Source organism: Thalia democratica, chromosome 7 (assembly GCF_965202585.1).
Source record: "Thalia democratica chromosome 7, ktThaDemo2.hap1.1, whole genome shotgun sequence".
Lineage (NCBI taxonomy): Eukaryota > Metazoa > Chordata > Thaliacea > Salpida > Salpidae > Thalia > Thalia democratica.
This window is the reverse complement of record NC_139171.1, coordinates 1,788,133-1,811,161: the sequence shown is the minus strand read 5'-3', so window position 1 is coordinate 1,811,161 and position 23,029 is coordinate 1,788,133. Positions and strand designations below refer to the sequence as shown.

At 25.7% G+C, this 23,029-nt stretch overlaps 1 protein-coding gene across 1 annotated transcript; it reads right to left on the bottom strand.

Moving 5' to 3' along the window:
• Positions 1-711: 711 nt before the first annotated feature.
• On the bottom strand, positions 712-23,029 carry LOC145840693 (trafficking protein particle complex subunit 10-like). Its single transcript, XM_082948019.1, has 31 exons — positions 22,941-23,029; positions 20,342-20,443; positions 19,425-19,543; positions 18,756-18,958; positions 17,982-18,177; positions 16,445-16,556; positions 15,429-15,579; positions 15,055-15,157; positions 13,970-14,116; positions 12,522-12,662; positions 11,631-11,773; positions 11,043-11,068; positions 10,867-10,984; positions 10,534-10,674; positions 9,988-10,189; positions 9,678-9,738; positions 9,301-9,398; positions 8,766-8,837; positions 6,912-7,109; positions 6,505-6,653; positions 5,990-6,144; positions 5,708-5,887; positions 5,019-5,293; positions 4,667-4,739; positions 4,125-4,252; positions 3,529-3,690; positions 3,216-3,428; positions 2,869-3,066; positions 2,546-2,690; positions 1,770-1,943; positions 712-863 (listed from the first exon to the last, which is right to left on the bottom strand). The coding sequence occupies exons 1-31, from the start codon at positions 22,963-22,965 to the stop codon at positions 712-714; spliced, it is 4,362 nt and encodes a 1,453-aa protein (XP_082804145.1). The 5' UTR covers positions 22,966-23,029.

Sequence of the window (23,029 nt, the reverse complement as noted above, 5' to 3'; positions counted from 1 at the left end):
TTTAACAGTTAAATAAAATTAATAAAAAACTGAAAATATTAGTACATGGAAAGTCTTTTATAAAAGTTGGTCTGAATATTAGAAAAAATGTGCAATAGTAAAAATTAATATACAAAAATAGTATTTAATTTTATTACTTATGTTTTTGGAAATCAATACAAAAATTCAAAAGTTTTTTAACAAAAGTGTAATCTAACTCATATTGTCACAAATTTCAAAAAAATATTTTATCTAAACACCAATCAATCGAATTCATTTTTCAAACCACCAAATAAAAAGTAATATTCAATTTGTCTAAAGTTAATCAAATGTAGTAATGCATAGAAATTTGCCCTGGTTTAGAAACATTTTTGTAAAACATTTAAAACATCACAGTTGAAAACATATGTGTTTTAATTATTAGTAGTTTGAAAAATATTTCAACAGCAAAAAATAAATGATCAATTTTTTAGTTTTCACTGTAAGAGTTGTGTTAATAAATGTGCATATCGCTAGTTTCTTTAATTGAAATTAATATACAAAATATAAAAATGGTTAGAAAATATTTTACCAATTAACCACTATAATTTATAAACTACTTCATTTATCTACTAAAATTTGTATAAATTCAACAAATTTTACTCACTCTTATTTTAAACATTAATTATAAAAAAAATTGTTGAAACTTATAAAAATTTATAGTTAAATAATCCAAAAATAAAACTTTATTCATCACAATTTTGTCTGGTTTTGTATATTTTTAAATTCTTGCGAAACGACTTTGACAACTCTGCTTTTATCCAAACTCAATACTTGCCCTGATTTAAACTCTTTCAATTTAGGGGGTTTTAGAACAGGACTATCAGTTGAACTCAATTTTTCATCTGAAATGTTTGATAATAAATTTTAGAAAGTAAATTTCAGTATTTAAAAATTGCTTTTATTAATGAAACTATTACGAAAAAAAAGTAAACTTTTTACTCGTAGTTATAAAATAATCTATAATTCATATTTTAAAAATGAAAGTCTAATTGGTATCAGATTTACTACAATTTTACGATTTTTTTTTCTTAACAACAATACCCTTAAGTCAACACCCTATTTTTTTTACTCCTCATATATTTAAGTTCAGTAATTGACTTATTCTTTGACTAAACAGTTATAAAGGTGAAACTTTTCACCTTTATATTATTCAACTAATAACCGTAAATATATAAACTCTCAAGACATAGCTTTTTATTTATAAACCTTAACATTTTACTTGTAACCCTGTGTCTGTATAAGGGTTTTTCAAAATAATTTTGCTTTATTGGAAAAAAAAGCTCCATTGTTACAAGTTTTGAAAAGCCATATTAGTTAATATTTGACCAATCAATAAACCATAAAACTTTTACTCTCAAACGCATTCTGGATCCTCGTATTAAAATAGATACTATTAGATATCAGAAACTAAATACATTAACAAATTGGATTAAACAAATAGTGTTACAAACCAAATTCTGATCCCCTATTTATATACCGATAAATTGTCACTTCAGGTAGTTGTAAATTGAATATAAAAATATTAACTAAGAACAATTAAACAAACATCAAACAAACAATACCAGTCAAATTCACTTCCCCTTTTAATATGGAGTGTTACATTAGGTATATGCAAGTTTATAAATAGTAATAATTAATTAAAATAAAACAATAATAAACCAAATTCACTACTCCTCTTAATATACATATGTAAATTAAGATAAGGTTAATTTAAATAAATAATATCAACAACAAAATTTACTACCAACCGAACTCTGAACCCCTTTTAATATACCGATGTAGTGTTACATCGGGTAAGTGCAGGTTTCCTGGCAACAAGGCCATAACTTCCATGGTAACCTTTTGTATTGTGACGTCACTATTATACGAAAGTATCCCGCTCGATTTACCACAGATCGCCCACCCGCCTCGCTTGTCTATTACTGAAAATATTAGAAAAAAATATTTAATTCCATAAATTTATTACCACATTTATTAGAGTGCATCTGTTGCCCCTCAAAAATGAAAATTTTAGAATTTTGCAAAGTCTATTTTCTTGTAGGTGGGAAATTACATAAATAGACCGCAGAAAAAAAAAAACTTCCTAGCTTTTACCACCGTCACACTATACACATTTTTCTGAATACAACCCCTTTGTAAATTGTATGAAACCTTTAAATTTTGACCTTCGATTTTTTGGCTGAAAATTTCTTTACATGTAGCAATCATCACAAATACACATTCTACACGTTTTCATTTGAAAAAATTTCTATTGAGGTTTTTTTAGATTTTATATATCTTTTTATCATTTTTCGTTACTTTTAAGTTTTTTTTGAAGAAACCAAGATATTCCTCAATGAAACTTTCTTTAAGTGGTCTGAAAACGCCTAGATCATAATTTTATGGAGCGTAGAATGTGTTTTTGTAATTTCATGGTGTCGATCATAAAGTGTACTGTAATTAATTTTGTTGTACATAATCTCTTTTACATTAATGTAAGTAATAGTTCACTTAATCTTTTGATTATACAAACATAAATACAAACCTCTGTACATCAGTAACTGCTGTCCGCAATTCGTGGTTTCGTGATCGACGTCTACGTCATGTTTCGTCACAATTAATTCGAATGACGTCATAATACCAACTTTTATCATGTCATCAACCGGAACCCACCTTATCTTGTATATCGTCTGTTAGTTTTTATAACTGTTTATTTTTTACATTTTTTAATGTAAAGCTTGGAAAGTTGGAATGCAAATTATTTAATTGATTACATATTTATAATTTATAAAAAAGCATAAAAATATCTTATGAAAAAATTTAAAGCAAGTTATATCAAGATTTTAATTAAAAAGTAATTATAATAACCTTAGTATTATCAGAATGAAATTTGTATTTGCAGCTTCTGTTGGCTTCGACGCCCAAATATTCGTGTTGTGACGTCACATTTACGCTGAATACTATGACGTCATCTTTCGTGACATCATTATTGTTTGTATTACCATTCATGACGTCATTATCAGCTTTCCACGCGAACGTGCACGAATGATCGGGTCTTATTTCGGTCTAAAAAGAAAATTAGATTTTATTGAGTATGTGTAATAATATTAAAAAATAATAAATATTGATGTTGAACAAGCCTTTTGCAGAAATTATCAAAAAAGATAAATTTGACAATAAAATATTCTATAAATAAATAATAAAAATTAACTAACACAATCATGCTTGTTCAACGAGTGACAATTCTCCATGTCTAGCCGGGGACAGTTCAACTTCAGCGTATGGTCGGTGACATTTTCACACTTGACGTAGACGTACCTGGTGTCATTACAACTGTTGACGAAAGTGTGTTCCATTTCAACTGGCTTGTTCAAACGGAGATTTGTCGTTACTGGCATAAAGTCATTCCATGGAAGGTCAAGTTTCAACTGGAGAGAAAGTTAAATTTAAAAAATCATTTAATTATTTTACTGTTTTTTGGATAAATTGAAAATTGATTTTTTATATTAATATATTTATATTTTTAACCTGCAAGCTATGATCGCAATGCGGTTGCGATTCCGATGAATTGTTTTGCGTCAAGTTCAATTGTTTCATTTTAAGGGATTTTTTTATTTTACTGTATTTCTTTCTCGATTTCATTGATGGGGTCACTGTAGTGTGACGTCTGTTTAATCGGGGAGTGTATATCTGTTTGCATAAATAATTGATATAAATAAGTGGAAGTTCAACAATGAGATAATAAATATGCTAAATATTAACTTTTCAGAACATAACTTTTTTTTAACTCAGAGTGCACAACAAAGTATTAAAACACATTTTTATAAAAATTACTGTCAAAATCATACTTTTTTACATAAAAAAATATTAATTTTATAAGGTCTTTTAAAAAAAACTTCATTAAGCAGTTAATAAAACATATTAACCCTTTCAACAGAGCTACTCCTTGTTTTAATGTCTCCAAATTTGTTCAAAATTTATATATATATGCAAAACATAAACAACCAAGTAAATAATAATACTTACTCTCTCAACAGAAGAACTCCTTGTTTTAACATCACCAATATTATTCAAACTTTATATATATGCAAAACATAAACAACAAAGTAAATAATAATACTTACTCTCTCAACCGAAGAACTCCTCGTTTTAACATCACCAATATTGTTCAAACTCCTTTTGCTACCTCTAGCTGAGGAAGAATTCTTTTTCAAATTATTTGGCGTCAAAAATTCCATCATTTTTTCCATGCCTGACAAAAAATCATTAATAACTAAACATTAAGAGTTTTTTTTTTCTGATAAATAATTAAATAGTTTATTCAAATAGCAATAGGTTATTTTCCCAGTGTGGACGTAACACTATTGTAAACTATTATTTCCATTTTTGTTTAAGATAACTGTTAATAAAATATTAAATAGCAAAGAACTATTCTCCATACCTGATGTTCTATGTAATAAATAGATAATTAATAGCAACAAACTATTACCTGATCATGATGTTACCTGATATGTATTATTTAGATAATGAATAGCAACAAACTATTACCTGATCATGATATTACCTGATATGTAATAAATAGATAATTAATAGCAACAAGCTATTACCTGATCATGATATTACCTGATATGTAATAAATAAATAATAAATAGCAACAAACAATTACCTGATCTCTTCTTATTGTCTTCTTTAACAGATCCTTCATCATCAGATTTATCAGATTCATCTAAAAGATTCACCTGTAAAATAATGCTCATAAATAATAAAATATTGCACTTAATTCACTTTTATAAAATAATTAACTAAAAATAATATTTTCTTTTTAAAATTTCTTATACATGGCTCAGTTTACAATAAATACAATAAGTAATTATTATTCCAATGAATAATACAATTACACTATTTTAGAAAGTGTCATCTTATTGAATCAAATGCAATACTAGCCCTAACACATTGTGTTACAGTATATATAGAACTTGAAAATTTTAAATTACGTATAATACTAATTACATATTCACCTCAGTCATTTCGTAATCATCGTAATCGTTTTCATCATCGGAACTATCACTTGTATCATCTGATCTATTGACAAGTTTATCATGTACAAAATTGTTATCTACTTGTTGTTCTTCTGTTATAAGTGTCATGTGATCAGTTGTGTGATCCAACACTTGTGGTTTGTTGCTAGGGATAAATGTTTTGTTGTTACTAGGGATGAATGTTTTGTTGTTGGTGATGAATGTCGCCAGGGGTGCGCTTTTGCTACGGCGGTGTCTCAATGGGATTGTGGAACCTGTTAATATTTTATATTTGATTTATTAACTATATTATGTTAATTGTTGAACTAATAGATTACAACTGCTAAAATTTTTAAGCGAAAAGTTTTAGAAAAGTTTTAAATTCTGATACTCTATGATCGACTTGCTAACATTTTTTTGTTTTCTGTACAACCATCTACACCAAAGAATAAATTGGATAAATGGATTTAAACAGATAAGCCTCACTTTAGTCTTAATCTTAGACCCCATAAGTCTTAAACAAATGATACTAAATTATGAAGTTCAATATTTTTTCTACTGCCCTATATTTTGATCATATAATAATTATATTCTAACCCAAAAAAGCTTTAGTCCTGGTCTTTAGCCCTTAACATACAATATTAACTTGCAAACAATATAATTTGTTGATATTTTAAATAAATACCAACCAGTAGGCAAGGAATTGGTGTGGTCCCTGTTGTAAGACGACAATTCTGCAACGTCGACAACACAAATAAGTTGAAATGTCACCACATCTCCCACTGTACAACATGGCAGTTGTATTTGGTATTGACAATTTTGATGGCTTGTTACTTGCATTTGAGATGACGCGATTTGCCGTTGGAATCCTAAAAAATATCTAAAATTTAAATTATATACTTTGAGCTAAGTATATTTAAACTAACTAAAGATACAGAGAATATAATTGACAAAATAACTTAACAACAAACCTTGCAAATCTGTGATGTATGTGTTAACAACATTTAGTAAATTGAACCCAGCTGAAGATTTTATGTTGATATGTTTATTATTTTCATCAATAGTTCTATCTCCTACGTCTATCTTCAATTGAATTGGAAATACAATTCCGCAGTACAAGTTGTTGCTACAATTTTATTTTACTTACTGTTAGCATATAGTAATTAGTAATTTATAGTTCAAACTGGAACATAAATTGTTATTCCAGTAATAAGAATTATATTATAAATTTTTAACTATTATTTTCAATATTTTTATTTTTAGTAACAAATGAAACATACAAAATATTACAACAACTTGTAATTTCTGTTAGAATAGTTAAAAATTGTGTATCTTATAACAGTAGCTTGTAAGTTTTATTAACAATTAGTATTTTGATTTTAACCACCAAAAAATTTATTAATAATCAAGCCTTTTATGACTTAAAAAAAAATATAAAGTATGATAAAGTTTTTTATTTGGAGTTTACAACAATTAAATGTTTTACCTATGTTTTTGGGAACAATCAACAGTAATTGATGGTTTCTTTTCTTGTATATTATATACAATTGAAGGATATATTATATCTGACACAAATATTAATTTTCCAATTCTCAATCTCAGTTGGTTTATTCTGAATGATCCGGGTTCGCTTGTCTGTAATTAAAATTAGTTTTACAAATAAATATATACAACCTTAAATTTAATTAGAAAAATAACCATATTTTGTTTTAGTTATTAATGTATTAATTTATTCATATTATCAGATATAATAATACATAAACTAACTAAAACAAAAAACAAATTATTCTAAATATTAATGTACTATAAATATATATAACCTTAAATATGAATGTGTTATATTTTCAATTACTAAATACAATATTGTATATACAAACGTTACAAAATACTCACATTGACGGCAATTTCAATTTCATTCAAACCTTTCTTCAAACGAACATCATCAACGCCGTTACAATGATGACAATCTTCCAATTGCGCCATCATGCGGTTACTTTTGTGCGTTCCGAATTGCGAGTATGAACTTTCTTGACGGCTCAATACCGCCCTCGAGTGACGACAAACGAAACAAGATCTTGTTACTACGTTGTTCTGTTTATATATATATTATTATTTAAGTATTAAAATACTTTGGAGTATACAGTAAATTCAAAAAAATACTTGAACAAGAACAACATCAAGTTAAGTTACAGCTATTTGCCAAACATTGAGACGATCATAAAGAATCATAATAAGAAGCTCACAAATTGCAACAAGAATAATGAAGATGAACTGTAGAAACAAAGAAAAATGTCCTTTGAAAGGTGGTAACTGTAGAGCAAAAAGTGTCATACACCAGGCCACAGTAAAAACTGACAATGCAACTAAATCATATTTTGGTCTAAGCACCAACCAATTTAAAAAAAGAGTGGCAACCCACAGAACAACAATAAACAGCAACCCATAAGATTAAAATTATATGCAATACAAACAGGCAACTGAACTATCAAAATACATCCACAAATTGAAGAACGAGAATCAAAAATTTTGATTTAACTTGGACAATACTAGAAAAAAAAAAATATAAATTAAGAGCCAGTGTAGAAACGTGCAGATTATGCTTGAAAGAAGCACTAATGATTCTTCAAGCGGATAAAAATTGCATTAATAAAAGATCAGAAGTAATGATTTTATGCAGACACAGAAGTAAATTTTTATTATTTAATTGGAATGAAACTAAAACCTAAGAATTTAAATTTTAATAGCATTTGAATCATCTGTTTGTTTTTTAAGAATTTTGTTAAGAATTTGTTGTGTTTTTGTTCATATTGTATCTAATTTTTTTTTTAACTTTTTCATTTTCATCAATTAATACCAATATTAAGTTAACCCAATTACGCATTTTTCATCAAAATTTGAATACTTAATGTCAAGATTCTTTTGTTTATGTTTTTACGCATTAACGAGTTCAGATTCACATTACTGCCATTGTTTAAATGTTATTAACTGTTTTGTTGTTATTTGACAAGGTCAGCTTACGCTCACCAAAACCTTGTAATTAAACAAAGCAGTACATAAACATTTGTTTAATTATATATACATTATTATATATTGGGAATATGAAACATTATTTTGTTACATAGTTGTAATTTTCCGTAATTACATAAATTAATAACTTTTATTTTTCGCTTGTTTTTAAATATAATTTGGCAATCATTTATATTTGAAGTTGCTAATATTCAACTTTTTAAATATCTAAGATTCTTGTGACTATATCGCTATGTGAGAACATATGCTACATTTATTTATATACAATCTATATATAAACTTATTAAAAAGAATTATGTTATGTTGTTATTCTGAAAATTAGTTGTACTGTTTGTTCAAGTTTTAACCTTATTTAAACATTAGTTAACTGTCAGTTATATTTGCTATCTCTTAAAAATTTTTAAATTATGTATTGTAAAATAATTAAAACTACATATTGAACTTTAAACTTAAGGAGTCGCTACTCCTTGAAAGTTGATTATTTTAAAAGTAAAAAAAAAATTATATATTAAATTTTTAAAACTATTAATGGACAATTAGAAAACCTTGCAATTTTTTCTTCAAACTTTTCCTTAACAACTTTAAAGTTATATGTTAAGAAAAAAACTTTAGATTGAGCATCAAAAAACCATTATTTTATAATAGAGTTATTTTGAAATTTTTAGTTTAACTTTTTTATCATTACCAATTATTTATAAAAGTGTTCATCAAATAGCAAACCTTTATTGTAATTTTTTCTTCGAAATTGATGTTCGTATTGTTTTTCTTTTGGTGAGAATGGATATCTAACACCTTAAAAAACAATATAATTTATATACTAGATAATTGTATTATATTGTTTAAACTATTATTTATCATTACAGAAAAAACTACAAAATTTACGACATATACCAAGTTTCAGTTGTTTATTATTGAAGTTACATATATTTTTATAAGTAATTATATCACTATGCATACGTGTAGATTAATTATAAAACATTTTAGCACAATTTTTGAGAAATGAATTAGAGCTAATCATAAGTTTTCATTCTGATAAGTGAACCACAAGTCTATGTTATTTGTTATTAATATATTTCTAAACATTTAAATTTGCTACATACTTCCGCGTATGGTAATCAATAAATTAACATATGACTTAAGTTGAAAAATCATGAAAATGTTTAAACATAACGAACTAACTTTAATTCTTTAAAAACCACATAAACCCTGTATAAAAATAAATAAAAACATTTATAATTTATAAAATTAAAAAAACCTTAATAACACCATCTTCAGTCATCTCGAAAAAGTCAAGTGGAAGATTAAATTTTGTGTTGATGCTCGAAGATAACGATAAAAGATCTTTTCGTTTGTCTAAAATAATAATTAAAGCATATTTAATTGTAAATATATGCATATCTTATTGTTTACAACTAAGAAAGTAGTGTGATCATGATAAAAGATCTTTTCGTTTCTCTAAAACAAAAATAATATCAAACACATGTTTTTCTCAAAAGTAGTATTTCTATTTTTAAATATGTTTAAATAAATGTAAAAAATGTACCTACACATTTTTGTTTTAAACAAAAAGGGTGTTTTAGCAATACTTTTTAAAACAGGCTTTTTCTAGTAAACATATTCTCATTATCAAACCTGATTTAAATGAGCTAGCAGACGATGTGTTGGGATCGAAATCTATACTTCCGTTTTCTACCTGAAAAATACAAATAATACTTATTTTTAATAAAAACATACTTTTTGTCAATATCGAGGCAATGTTGTTAGGATGAATTAACAGAACAATTTATCAAAATGTTTAAGTATACTTTACAGACTGATCAACGTTGCTGCATATCAAAACCACGAAGCAATAGAATTTTAATTCTACTCAATGATATTTTACTACTGTCTGATAAATATTAGTTATTAAAACTCAGGAATCTTAAGTGTTATTTCTCCCAACCTTTCCGTCACTGTAGTACACTGATGACGCGTTGCTGACGTTTCTCTTGTGGTGTGACGTCATAACGTCTCTGTGAACTTCTTGCACCACCGCGACCTCCAACTTGTCAATTGTGACGTCATAGAGAGACGTGACGTTTATTTTGATTGTTTGTTGCGAGTTACGTTGGATGTTGAGTCTTACTGGTGACAGTTGGATTGAACTGGAATTAAATTTATTTAATATTTAGTAAGTTTAAAAATACTGAAAATTTTATTTAAATGTTGGAAATAATCTGTTTTACTTAATTTGTCAATGCTGACAAATTAAATCTTAAAGTTAAATTTCATTTAACTCTATAAAAAATTTGATTGCTCAACATTTTTCTTTGTCTTTTCAACAGCCAGTTTTAGCATTCTAAAGGATATAAACATACTAGTACAATAATTATAAAAGAAAACTAATTTAAATAATTACAATTACGAATAAAATAAACATTAACTTTTAAACTATATCATTTATAAGCTAAAGTTTTTTTTGGTATTCAATACTTAATATACAACAAACTTCAATGTGAAAATAGGAGATAGTGAAATAGAAAGTTCCTCTTTCAACTCATCAGAATTTTTTATTGTTTCTTTAAAATAGTATTTTTTATCTTCATCACTTTCAACGTCTCTTACCAATTCATTGCACAATTTCAAATACCTGTAAAAAAAAAATTAAATGTCGTTCAAACTTCAAAATAGTATTCCATGTGTACTAAATCAATACTAGCAAGTACAGAAAAACGAGTATATAAAATACCAGCAATTATTTTTTAATCTTCTAGTAAAAACAATTTAAGATGTGCATAATAAACTGTCTTATGTAAATTATTAATAAATTTAATTAACTTACTTGTCAAACATATCTGAGTTTTTATAACAACATGCTAATTTTTGATTTGCCAATATATTCAACTTGTTCCAACCATCTTTTTGGTATGTCCTACTCCAATCTAACAAGTAGGATTCGCCTGCAAATTATTAATTTTATAATTATTTAAAATAATAAAAAATAAAATATTAACAAACCTTGATGACTTTCTTCGCTTGTCAGCCTGTTTAAATTGTATTTAATTCATTAAATTAATTTTTAAACAAAAAATACAGTTTCACACACTAGTAAGATATAAACTCGTTTGTATTTACTGATTGTTCTTTTAGTGCAATTATTTAGATTAACAGGTGAGAAATTGTACAAACTAATTATTTTAAGCATATTTTATTTATAAATTAATTTTTACAAGGTCATCATTAAATAGTTTAGCAACTACAATCGTGAAATTAGTTAAAGAGAACAAAGAACAAATGGCCAATTAGATCATAGTATTGTTTGTTTTTATTTGTTTATCTTAGTAATTAAGTTACCAGTTGCATTTTCAAATTTTTTAAACTCTGAGTAAATTTTGAGATTTTCAAGTTTTTCAAACTCTGAGTAAATTTTGAGATATAAGCAATCAAAATAAGAGAGTCCCTTATGGAATGCACAAACAGACTGTATTGTAGAAAAAAATATCTCCTCATAGATTTCAATAATTTTTAATAACTCATATAAAACTAAAACAATTTATCATATTCCCAACGACCTTAAGTTGTTTTTTAATACTAATTAATACTAACATGAAATAATTGGCTAACTTAGCCCCAATGTTCCTAGCACTTCTATATCTACCCATGTGTTTGAATGTTCCCATTGCAAGTTCTGCTAGTGAGAAATAATGGTGACGGAACTTTTGTGGTGAGGACAAGGCTTCTCGTAAGATCTGAAATAATACAGTATATAAAAATAAAGTCAGTTGTAGAAAGTAAGTAAATATTGAACAAATTGGTTAAGTTAGAGCTTCTTTGAGTATCTATAAGGAATTGAATAATAAATAATTTAACATTTTATTAATTTATTAATTTATAATAAACAAAAAACAATATGAAAAGCTTTAAAGCTTTTAGAGGTTGCGACTCTTTAAATCAGGGTTTCCCAAACTGGGCCAATGAGCAGCAAAGGGGCCACGGGGGGGGGGGGGGGGGGGGGGGGGGGGCTATGACGTCATAATTTGAAACTTTCACTAAATATTCTAAAGTTGATGATTAAGAGCAAATAAAAAGTATAAGTTTTAATGGTAATTTTTGGAGACATTTTGTTGGAGCTAAAGCTTTTTTTATTTCTCTAAAGGGTGCCTTTTGAAAAAAAAATATTCGGATATCCTGCTCTAAATCAAAAAACCTACTAAATTGCGGCAACCCTGTATCAGCACTAACCAAAAATTTATTCACGCTAATTAAGTAATTAATCAAGGTTGTGTCTTAACAATATCAAATCATCAAAATATCCGATCTAAATTAATCATATTAAACGAGCAAAATATTCTAAATTAATTAAAACGTAATATCTTATATACTATTTTGTTCGGATAACAAAAATGAATAAAATTTGGTGAATAATTATTCTAATTAATATAAATTTTTATTAATTAAGATTATGTATATTTTTTTATATAATCAAAATACACAAACAAAGTTAGGAGAAATATTTTCGTCATTTCTTTCTTCTTCCAATCCGATTCCTTCCAATATTTTATTTTTAAATATTTTATTTTCTTCTGTTTGTTTTTTATTTGAAGGTAATAATCCACATTTTCTACCGAGAATGTACAACTGAAAAAAAATTATAAATCAATATAAACAACATTAGATGTATAACCGAATGAAAAAAGATGTACTACGTTAAGATTACAACTGTTAAATAAATAATGAAAATAGTTAAAAACAATAATAATAATACACTACACTAACTGTATGCCTGAAAAAATCGAACTATAGTATATATACGATAATTTTATACAACTTTTGAAAAACAATCCAAACTGTTTACAACTTTTAAGAATTTAATAATCTTTTATGCAGTTGATAAGCTGTTATATTTGAACAGTAATTCATAATGTACATATCATAAGTAAAAGCTCAGGTACTAGACAAAAGTATTTTCAGATTTTTTTTTCTCACAATGAAATAACGATAGATGCTTATACAGGGTTCCCATAAATCAAGTTGAATTTTTTTTTTAATTTTCTTAATCAAACTCTTAATCCGATTCATAAATATACAACCAAAGGCCTATAATTATGTAAAGTTTTCAATTTTATTTTTATATAGGTTAAAACAACAATGCTTTTGCTTGATTAAATCATCTTAATTCCATTGCACCGTTGGCATTATTAATGATTTCATTTAAGCTTTTATTTACACTGCACGATTTGTTTATTGCTTCCAGTATTCCTGTCAGGATACATCTTTTTGTTAAGCTTAGTCGCTTTGTCGTACGAATCGGCAATTGTGTTTGACAGTGTGTTAAGCCCAAAAGGTTTCAGCAGTTGAGTTTTGTGACTCACAAAACTTATTGATTTATAAGACTCTCTCATAAGAACTACTACCGCTGCTCTTACCACTTACCCAATAGAAATTGTTTCAGCATTATATAAACATGATACTTTACACTTTTATGTACAAGTAACTTAAAAAAACTATTTAAAACAAAACAGAAATAAACTCAATCTCTTCGACCTAGTAAATACAAACGTGATATTATTAAAGACTTTATTATCTTCCAAAAATTCAATTACACTCTGAAAAAAAGATGAATAGCAAAAGCAAAACTTTTTAAAGAAGAACTTTAGCAAGACCCAGTTTTAAGTGTTAATAAACTTTCTTATAGAGAATGCTTATATAAAATTTCCTAACTCTTTTTTTCGAAAATCTTTTTTTTCCTGACTTTATAGCAACCCTGCTTATAATTTATAACGAGAAAAACTAGCAGTTTAAATACCACTGTATGAAACAAATTTCATTATAATTAAAAGGACAGATCAAAGTAGTTTTTAGACACTTCAAAGTAATGTACTAAAACTATAGATCTATATTTTTTCTAGTAAAAGTTTAAACAAGTTTTTAACAAGTGAACAAACCTTTTCTCTGGCAAGATCCCATAGTACAGCGTTTTCAATTAATATATTTTTATCTTCGGTATTATTTTCTCTTTTTAATCTTGCTACTAACTCTAATGAACACTGAAATATCCAGCTACCGACTGTGTATTTATCCGCATTTTCTATCTGTAAAATAAATTGTTATTTATTTATATTAGTTAAAAATTACAAACTATGTACGTACCTACGTTTTTATCTGTAAAATAAATACTTACTGATTTAATTAAGTTAAAACTACCAATTGTGTATTTATCTGCGTTTTTTGTCTTTTGAATATATTGAATATATAATAGTCTACTTAAATATCAATTTAATACTTAGTACATAACTACATACATATTGAAACGGATAAGAGCTGCATAAGTGATGTTTTTCATATTATATTATGGCTTTTATATTAGAGCAGAGATAAATTTTTATCAACAAAAGTTATACCATTCTGATTCTCCATATGAGCAGCTCAATATTATGATAACAGCTTTAGATGCATATATGGTACAATATTAACTTGAACATATATGATAAAAAAATCTCAACCATATAACTTTCTTTTACAGTTCTCTATTTAAACCAGGTTTTTCCAAAGTGGGCCAAGTGACCCCTTGGGGCCATAAGCAGCAAAGGGGGGCATGATTTCATAAATTGAAACTTACATTATATAGATTCTTTTATTTCTTTAAAGGGGGCTTTTTGAAAAAAAGTTTTGGAAACCATGTATCATATGTTTCACTTGGGATTAAGGGAAATTAACTTTTAGATTATTTTTTTTAAATCATAATTTAAATGCTAGGGTCATGAGTTAAGAATTAGGGGTACAAATGCAAAAAAAAAACATTAAAGGTATATTGTTCTTATATGTAGTTATCCCAAATCTACAACAAACCTTAGTTATATTTATTTGTTTTTGTATATAAATCTTTATAATTTAAACAGAAGTATAAAGAAATTACAACAAACAAGTAAAATAACTGAATTAAAAAAATATTTTCTACCTATGTAACTTTTTGTATTTACTTTTAAACTGAAAAAATTGATTATTTAATACTATTGTTAAACAAACAAACTTTTAATATTTTGCTTTCTATACCAATGGAATATAGAAAATAATAAATTCTTTCTACAACATTGGTACATCCGTTCTCCATTTTAAATAGTAGATGACATAACCTAAACATGAATATATGACAACTGTCAATTTATAACCAGTTTTATAAAAAAATTTCAATCTAAATACTTTTATTGTTACTCTTTTAGTAATTGCATCAGAAAAGTCAAAAACTTTCAAAGTTCAATAAAATAAAACATTTTAAACTTGAGTTTATGCAAAAGTTTAAAAAAATTATTGAAATAATTTACTTTGTTACCTTGTTAATTTAAACTTTAAAATATTTTCACGGTTATAAAATAAATACTTTGCAACTTTTATTTTTAATCAAACCTAGCAAACAAGTAATTTCTAATGTCAACAAGTGAAGCAGTTTCGTCAATTATTCTCATTCTGGCCTCACTATCAATCGGTTTCCATAGCAACAACGAATTCCACCTCGTCATTGGCTGGTTACTGAACCTCTTCAACCAATGAGCAGCCTCTAAAGTATATATGATATCAACTTCATTGTTTACTGTTTTTTTGTCAAGTTTCGTATTTGTTGTAGTCAATATTTAGTGAGCTGGGATTAAACTTTTTTCAGAACTTAAAGAAGTAAACCGATATTTATTTTAAATAATTGCTACTCAAAGTTTTTTTATTATGTTTTCAAAAATGAGCCACATAAAAAACATTTTTAAAGCAACAAAACTGAAATCTAATTGTTACATGTTTTTGTAAAGTTTTTGGATAGTTTTAGTGAGTATCTAACCTTTTTGACTTTTAATATGACACTAGTTTAGCAAAGTAGTTAGTACTTTTAAAATATGTTAAAAAGTGATTATTATACTGATATTGACTTAAATTAAAAAAAAACTAACTTGTAGATTTACTATTAATAATATATTGAGTAAACATGGCATCTAATTCATCGTATTGTACCAATGTATTTACAAAATATTAATAAAAAAAACCAACTTGTAGATTTACTATTAATAATATATTGAGTAAACATGGCATCTAATTCATCGTATTGTACCAATGTATTTACAAAATATTAATAAAAAAAACCAACTTGTAGATTTACTATTAATAATATATTGAGTAAACATGGCATCTAATTCATCGTATTGTACCAATGTATTTACAAAATATTAATAAAAAAAACCAACTTGTAGATTTACTATTAATAATATATTGAGTAAACATGGCATCTAGTTCATCGTATTGTACCAATGTAATTACAAAATATTAATTAAATAAAACCAACTTGTAGATTTACTATTTATAATATATTGAGTAAACATGGCATCTAATTCATCGTACTGTACCAATGTATTTACAAAATATTAATAAATAAAACCAACTTGTAGATTTACTATTAATAATATATTGAGTAAACATGGCATCTAGTTCATCGTATTGTACCAAAGCTGAGTTAAACATCCCTAGCATTTCATACATGAATGCTAGTTCTTCCTAAAAATTAAAATAACTAATTTAACATTTTAGACACAAATGTAAGTTCTTCGTACAAAATAAATGATCATTCCAACATTTTTAAAATAAAAGCTAGGCTAATAACAAAATTAACCTAAAAGTTTTTTACATTATAATAGATTTTTCTTAAAGTAATAGATTAATTAGTATTTTTCAAAAAATGTTTTTTAACGTATAAGCTATAAGGTAGTTTGTCAATTTTCAGATAACTCACAGTTTAAAAAATAAAAAGAGTTTTGAACTTTATTTAAATTACTCCAATTATATCAGTCCAGAAATTCACTATATTTTTGAAAAAAAAAAGATTAAGAGTACATTAAAAACAGATAAAATTTTCTTGTTTATTAAAGATTACAAAAAATGTAAATATATATAACAGATAAGGTATTGAATATTGAAAAACATAAGCTATCATTTTAGTTTGTAAATTATTGAAAAATATACAGTAAATTACTTATAAATTTAGTGATAGAGTTTTTGTTGAGTAAAAAAGTGAAAAATTAACTTTTTAAAAACTATAATACTATATTATAAAACTATAATATTGTTTGCTGACAATATAAAGTAATTAAATTATCCATTCGAATATATTTTTAGTAGAGCAAAACTTCTTAAGACTATGAACATTTAAAGGGGGTCATTAAAACTAAATTAGCACTTCAAGTCTAATTGATTGTGACCTCATTATACGAGCTTCAAACATAAATTTGAACAGCAATTGAAGGCAAAATAAATCTACATCACAAGTTGATTATAAATGAATAAATAAAAACTTTTCAGCGCTGTTTTTTAATTATTTTTTTTTTGAATAAAGGTTTTATAAAACTAATTTTATGGCTTATTTAAATAACATAATCAAATAAATTGAGTTAATATTAAATAAGGTCTTCAAAAAAGATTAATGAATACTACTAGATAATGCACCAATAAAACAAATTTTTGTCCACTTTGATATTTAAAATCAGGTTTTTTTTTATACCCACAAAACCTTCTTTGGCTAAAAACAACTTTTTATAAAATAATTATACATTGAACTATACTGAACAAGCTATAAGTTAATTATAGTAAATTAAGTACAAAAAATAGTGTTTATTTTAATGCTTTGAAAGCACTTTTTTTCCTAAATAATATAGGCAGTCTTAAGTTTGATTTTTTTTATAAAAATTACTTGTGTAACTACAAATTAAAAATTTTAAAAAAACTTTAAAAATGCATCAGTACACGATGAAAGATTGAAAAACATTATTTAAAAACAATAATAATAATGCAATAAAAATACTGACAGAATAACCAATTAGTTTTGTCTTTTAACCCAGCTTTAAATATTGGAGGTTCCTAAAAGTGATCAAGTGTATTGGATATATGAAAACTTGTAACATATATAACAAAATTAAAAATTCCAACCTGCAATAGAAAATACTGACAGAATGACCAATCATGTTCGTTTCTCTGCTCCCTTCTGTTCCTGACAAGTTCCTCGTAATTGCTTACTTCTTCTTCCATCCTACTCACTGTGCAACTTGCCACTATATTGACCAACGAGTTCCAACTTTCTACTGATTTTGTTGACTCTTTCGATGTTTCGTGCAGTATGAACACTCTGGAATTTCAAATTAAGTAAAGAGGTAAGTGTTAAATAAACACTCTGTTGCAATTTTCTATTTAAAGTTAAATATTTATAAGCAGGGAAACATTATGCATAAATTTTTCATTAAGTCCAAAAGCAGAACTTCTGAGTATTTAAAGCAAAGGTAATGAGGGTTTAAAAATTTTAAATTCTTAGTTAAACAATAAGAATTATGCTACCAGTTGACTATCACTGTTTCAAAATATTCCAAGTTACTTTTAAGGTATAAATGGAGAGTTTAATTGGTAAGGTCTAAAAACCAAACTAAAAAGACAAAAAAAACTGTGTCAATAGAATATACTTTTTACTTAATTTTTTTAGTAAGTTTTTTAAATTGTAATTTTTATATAACGTCAGACCACCTAGCCATTATGGCTTTAATAAAACAATGAGAAAGTTAAAACGCAAATACTAATTGTGAAACTCCTTTTAAAATTTTATAAGTGTATTTTTACTTTAATAAGCTTTACACTATTTTTTAATCACATTCATACCCAACAATAAAGGTTACACAATAAATATTACCAATAAAAAAAATCAAAAAAACAAACTTGTTATTTCCTTTAGACCCAAAATCTGACTTAATCTTATCAATGATGTTAGATTTCTTCAGAGGAAGTTTAGCCTTGGTTATCCTAGTTAGTGTGTCTTTCTTGTCAAGTACAATAAGTAGCCAGTCTGCATTCACTTTTGACAATTGTTCTATCCATATATTTATCTTGTTTTTCACACAGTGATTGTACTGGTTTGAATCCTGAAAAGAAAATAGTTTTAATAAATCTAAATTTAAATATACACTTTCCACGTTAAAATCTACAAGCTATTTTTTAATATTTTTACAAAAAAACATAGAAATTTTATTTTGATAAATAAATGACTTCATTTCTCTAGTTATTTGTTTAAAAGGAGTTAAGTCATATTGTATGAATCCACGGAACTATAAAGTAACAGAAAAATATTTTATCAAATAATATTCGAAATACTAAAAATATATATGAGCTTTTGTAAAATAGTAATGGTAGCTTTCTGTAGTTACTAAAAAATTATGTTATTATACATTTTAGTAGAAAATTAATGTACTATTATGTAATCTTTAGAATGATTGAAAAACTTATAAAAAAGTTTTAATTAGTTTTTTTACATAAACTATAAAACTTTTCATGGAAGCTGGCGAATTTGAAACAAAATATGTAAATTTTACTATTTCACAATTAGCTTACAGTACAATCGACCCAGAAAACATGGAAATAAGGTTTTGTAATGAGATCTTTTCTATCCAATAACACAGGAGCTAGTGGAAGTATTTTGCTTCTTAGCTTTAGCTGGTATGTGTTTCTACCTGTATGATAACATGTAAGTGTTGTAAGTTTTATTGTACTTGAAACACTTGGTGTATAATACTATTTATAAAACTATTTATTTAAAAACCTTTGAAAAAATATTTATAGTTCATAATTTAAACTTAAATACAAAAAGCCAATGTTAATTTTTGTTAAAACACTTTGACTCCCCCTATGGCTTTAATGCAGCAATTATCAAAGTGTGCACAAATTCTGTTTTGGGGTGCATGAATCCTAGTTTGAAAGATTATCCTAAATTTTAAAACAACCACTAGATATTCTGGAGTTTGTGATGTAAGCAAAAATATAAAAGGTTTCAGGTGTGTTTAAAGGGGTGACAATTAAGCTTAAGGGTAGGAGGGGTAACAGTGATAGTAAAAAGTTTGAATAAAAAAAAATATCTATTAAAATAAAATTTTTAACCTGTGCAAAAGTGTCCCTTCGTGCATTTTTGATATCTACCCAGTTTTGAAACTTAGACAAGACATTAAAAGAAAATTGTTGAAAGTTACACTCGATATTGTAGGAAAATTTGAAAATTTTAATAAATATAATGGGAGTTTGGGATGAAGAGCACATTGGGTTCAAATAATTGTTATTTAGTGATCTAAGGTGCACACACTACGATTAGCTTGAAGACCACTGCTTCAATGCATTAAATACAACCATTACATAATTACTTGTTTTAAAATTATCTATGCATACTAACTACATTTAATTTCAAAACTTATAAAAGAGTTTAAAATACTAAACAAGTCTTTTGTGTGTTTCCTCAATTATATTTTAAATAAACCAACCATAAGTGTGGTTCCATTCTACAGTTTTTTGCGATAACTTTTCAGCTAAATTTTGTGATAACGTCAAATAGAAATTTTCATCTCCATCACCAGCGTAAGAGACTGAAAACAATAAAAAATAATAAAATAAGAACAACTTATTAAATATTAACCATTTTTCATTTCAACTTTCACCACAAACTTTTTAATGACTCAGTTTTCCATTGTAAAAAAAAATAAATTTTTCTAAATATTATTACTGAGAGTAAGTTGATTTTTTTTAAATTCCAGCACTCACATTTTTAGTTTACTAGAAGTGATTTTTACTTTAACATTTCAGTTTTCTTCTAATATGAAAAAGTGTAACATTTTTTTACTATTATTACTGAGTGTATGTTGGATTAAAATTTCCAGCACTCAAAAATTTTATAATTCTAACAAAATGAAAGTTAAGGTCTCTAGTTTTGTTAGATCAGAACAAGGTACAGGGTTGCCACTGGTTTTTGAGAAATCTCTTTGAAGTTATCTGATTTTCTTCCAGGTTTTTAAAATTACACATTTTTGGGTCTATTTCTAGTTTAAAGTTAAGTTTAAAAACTGTGTTAAGTAGTATAACAACATTGAAAAGATACTATAAAGCTACTTTAAATGTAACTAAAAAATTGAAACATAAGTTACTTATTTTAAATGCAAACTGTACGCGACCAAAAAAAAATGTACTTAGAGCTTTTAGCTGAGTGCCATTTATCACACATTGTGCACAATTTGTTTACAAATAGTTTTTAAAAATTTGCACAAAATATTGTGCACAATTTAAAACTATGTAGAGAAAGTTTTTTAAAAAAAAGAACCAAAACCTCAAGAAAACTTACAAAAATTGATAAGAATTAGATAAAATCAAAAAGCGCCTCGAAAAACTTTGTTCAAACCATCTAAAATTTCGCACAATGAGTTTATGAGATAAATCATCCATGTAAAAAAAAACTAAGCTAAAATCTCCAAGATTGAGTTTTTTTGTTCCCATGCAGTTTGTGTTGGGGTCGTTTGAGAAAATCTAAAATAGCCTCTATAATTTTTTATTAATAAGCTAAAATTTTGCACGGGTTGGTTTTGTGGTATTTGCCAAATGTAAAAAATTTCCAGCTGAAAACTCAAATATAACCTCGTATATATAAGCACCCTAATGATAATGCATGTACGCTAGTTTTTGTTTTTAAATGTTATTTTATTCCTAAATGACCATTTTTGTCTTTACTGTTTGTTGAAAAAATTAAACAGAAATAAGATACATCAATTGTTTATAAAACTAAAAAATTATAGCCGCTAATTTTAACATTATATAAAATGTTACTGTAAAACCTCATTTAAGAAAATTTAAAGAACTTAGTTTAGTTTTTAAAAGAAATATTTCTTCATACATATAATATAGATAGACTTCTGTTTTTATTTTTTGTAGTATGTTTTTATTTCTTTTTTTTAACAATCAATTGTTTTCTTTAAAAAACTAATTTAGAAGAATATTTAAATTTAAAGATAACAAAAATATACTTAGTTTGAATTATTTTTGTTGCTGGAGCAAGTATAAAATATAGTAGAAAAATTACAATTAATTTTTTTATGCCAATATTAATTTTCAATTAAAATAAATTTTTGCTGTTTACATGAAAAGTAAAAATTAAACCAGACTAGAGTTAAATCAAAACTCTCTAAACAAAACATTCACAAATGAGTTCAGTGTAAACAAACAAATACTTAGTAGGAACTATTCGACTTGATTTCCTAAAAACAAACAGTGAGCAGAGAAATTTTGTACCATCTATACTATTTGTTTAGTTAAAAAAAACACTTTTACTTTAACAAAGAGATGCCTTATTTATTGCAATGCTCATAAAACTGTTTGCTTAGTTGAAGCTTCACAAACTGTTGGAAAAGTTCCAAACAGGCAATAAACGCTTTGTGGTGTTACACTGTAATGAGCAAATATTTCAGAAAATAATAAATTCAAACTATATGAGTAAGTATATTAATTAAAATAAATAACAAAATGATTTTTTTTGAAACATTATTAAAATATTTAAGCCTTATTTCCACTATACTATTTGTTCAAATGTTAGCATCACAAACAATTTTATTTTTAACCAAAAATAAAATGCTATTAAAAAGTCAATGAAAAGTTTGACATATTTCGTTGAAAAAGTAAATGTTTAGAAGTAAAAAAATAATTTTTTAACAGTAGTTTGTGTGATAGTTAAAGTAAGGATCTTTTTAGAAGTAAAATTTTGTACTTCATTAAAATTACAAAAATAATTTTATTAATTATTAAAAACTTATAAACTAAAATACTTTTCAAAAGTTTGCCAAGTCAGTTAAACCAAAAATCAAACTGTTATATACCTTATACAATAAAAAAATCATAACACAGCTGAAACTAATTTTTAGTACAAAAACTACCTTTACCAAGTTTGTAAATAAATAAATAGTTCATAAAATAATTATTTACACAAGTTATCAAATGACTTAACTGTTATACCAAATAAAAATTCAAGCATTCTTAAATAATATCTAGATTCAAAATAACCTAATGTGCATATATATTTTTTTAATTACCTAATCAACTTACAAGTCAGAGTTGTCTTGTTTTCCATTTTATTTCACCAAAGATTATTTCATACACATTTTTTATTTATTTGTAAACAACCCTTCTTAAAT

Bases quoted from the DNA above. Each gene is read 5' to 3' on its own strand.
- LOC145840693 (XM_082948019.1), bottom strand. From the start codon at position 22,965: ATGGAAAACAAGACAACTCTGACTT. The intron at 19,544-20,341 runs GTTGGTTTATTT...GTTATCATACAG, and splicing joins AGAATGGAACCACACTTATG to GTAGAAACACATACCAGCTA. The intron at 6,654-6,911 runs GTGAGTATTTTG...TTTTAATTACAG, and splicing joins AAATTGAAATTGCCGTCAAT to ACAAGCGAACCCGGATCATT.